The sequence below is a fragment of the Trichechus manatus genome, unplaced genomic scaffold (genome assembly GCF_000243295.1).
Source record: "Trichechus manatus latirostris isolate Lorelei unplaced genomic scaffold, TriManLat1.0 scaffold00001, whole genome shotgun sequence".
In the NCBI taxonomy this organism is placed as follows: Eukaryota; Metazoa; Chordata; class Mammalia; order Sirenia; family Trichechidae; genus Trichechus; species Trichechus manatus.
Window position 1 is genome coordinate 37,796,862 of NW_004443937.1, and position 1,467 is coordinate 37,798,328.

The 1,467-nt window shown below is 38.5% G+C and overlaps 1 protein-coding gene across 1 annotated transcript in view; it reads right to left on the minus strand.

The window, feature by feature from the left end:
- CFAP20DC (CFAP20 domain containing) overlaps positions 1-1,467 on the minus strand; it is a 257,432-nt gene that overhangs the window by 56,846 nt on the left and 199,119 nt on the right. The window contains exon 11 of the mRNA XM_023726780.1: positions 289-350. Within this exon, the coding sequence (XP_023582548.1) occupies positions 289-350 (62 nt within the window). The remainder of the gene's footprint in view (positions 1-288; positions 351-1,467) is intronic.

Sequence of the window (1,467 nt, forward strand, 5' to 3'; positions counted from 1 at the left end):
GTCACAGCCTTGAAAACCCTATGCAGCACAGTTCTATTCTGCACACATGGGGTTGCCATGAGTCCATGAATTGGAATTGACTGGACGGCAACTAACAACGTGCCCCTTGACGACTACACCACAGTCTGAATGAGAAGAGGAGCCTGAACTAAGACTTCAGAGGAAAAAACTTTGGAAGCTCTTTAGAAGGTTTGGGAAACAAGCTCATGAAATCAAGAAAAATGCACAATGAATCTTCTAACTCACCTATTTTTTTTTTAAACCATTTATACAATTAATGGTTCTTACCGGGGGTTAGAAGGAGAGGGTGGATTCATTTCCTTCTGATAGTGACGACCCTGGTTGACTGGCTGTAAGAGACAATGAAAACACTGGTGAGGTACTAATCCAGCACAGTACTCTTTACACATACCTTCATACAAACACGCATTCCCGTAACTGGTTCCTGAGAAACAATCCACAAGAAGGGGCTGGGTTTACTTTACAGAACAAAGGCTCTTTGGGCGATCCAGCAAATAAAGAGGGATAAATGAGAAAAAACACGAGTTATTTTAATGGCCAGTCACTGGACTCAGTAGCATCTCTGATGTAATTAAAGCTCATGTGTTAGAATCCTCTTCTTTGTGGAATTTTTATGCTGCTAACATTGGTTGATATTTCCAGATACAGCAAAACAAAACAAGACATTTCGTGGAACTAACAGTGCGTAGCAAGCACCAACAATATCCCAGAGACCCAGAGATACAGAAAATATATCCACGTCTCAATGTTAGTAAGTGTGCAAGGGTAACTTCCATTATCATTAATGAGAATTACACATGTAAATCTCAGGTCAAGATGGTAATCTCCCCCAGCTATATAATAAAACCTCAAGCATTAATCAATGAACTGAAAAAGGTGATATCAATACCTAATAAAAATGTGGTATCTCAATTTTTCTCCCCAACAAGAAACCTTTAAGTTGCTATCTATTTCAAAACATAGCTAAACCACTACATCCCATGTAGCCTTAAACACTTGCCTCCCTCCAACGGAACTTAATCTTTTTCCTTTGCTCTCTAAAGGGAGAAAACGCCATCATATCTTGACACAAATTCTCTTTTCGAATATCAGCTCAAAGTATTTTTCTATGTAGTTAACAACTATGTAACTCTAATATGAAAATCATTTTTAAGATTCTCATTTTTAATTCTATTTATTGCAAGCTGGAATTTGGTATACATTTTGGAATTCTATTCAAAGGACTTAAGTTACTTCCTTCCCCAATGGGGTGGGTGTTAAGGCTTTCTCACCCACAATGTAGACCCCCCGGGACTGACCCTAATCGAGGAAAGAGTGTAGCATTCCTGCTTGTGCGCATATTCCTCATATTCCTTATTTAATGAGCTCTAAAATATTAATGATGTGGGTGATGGGAATTCTTCAGAGTAAACTGTCTTCCTCTATAAATAATCTCTTGGAAGCGTT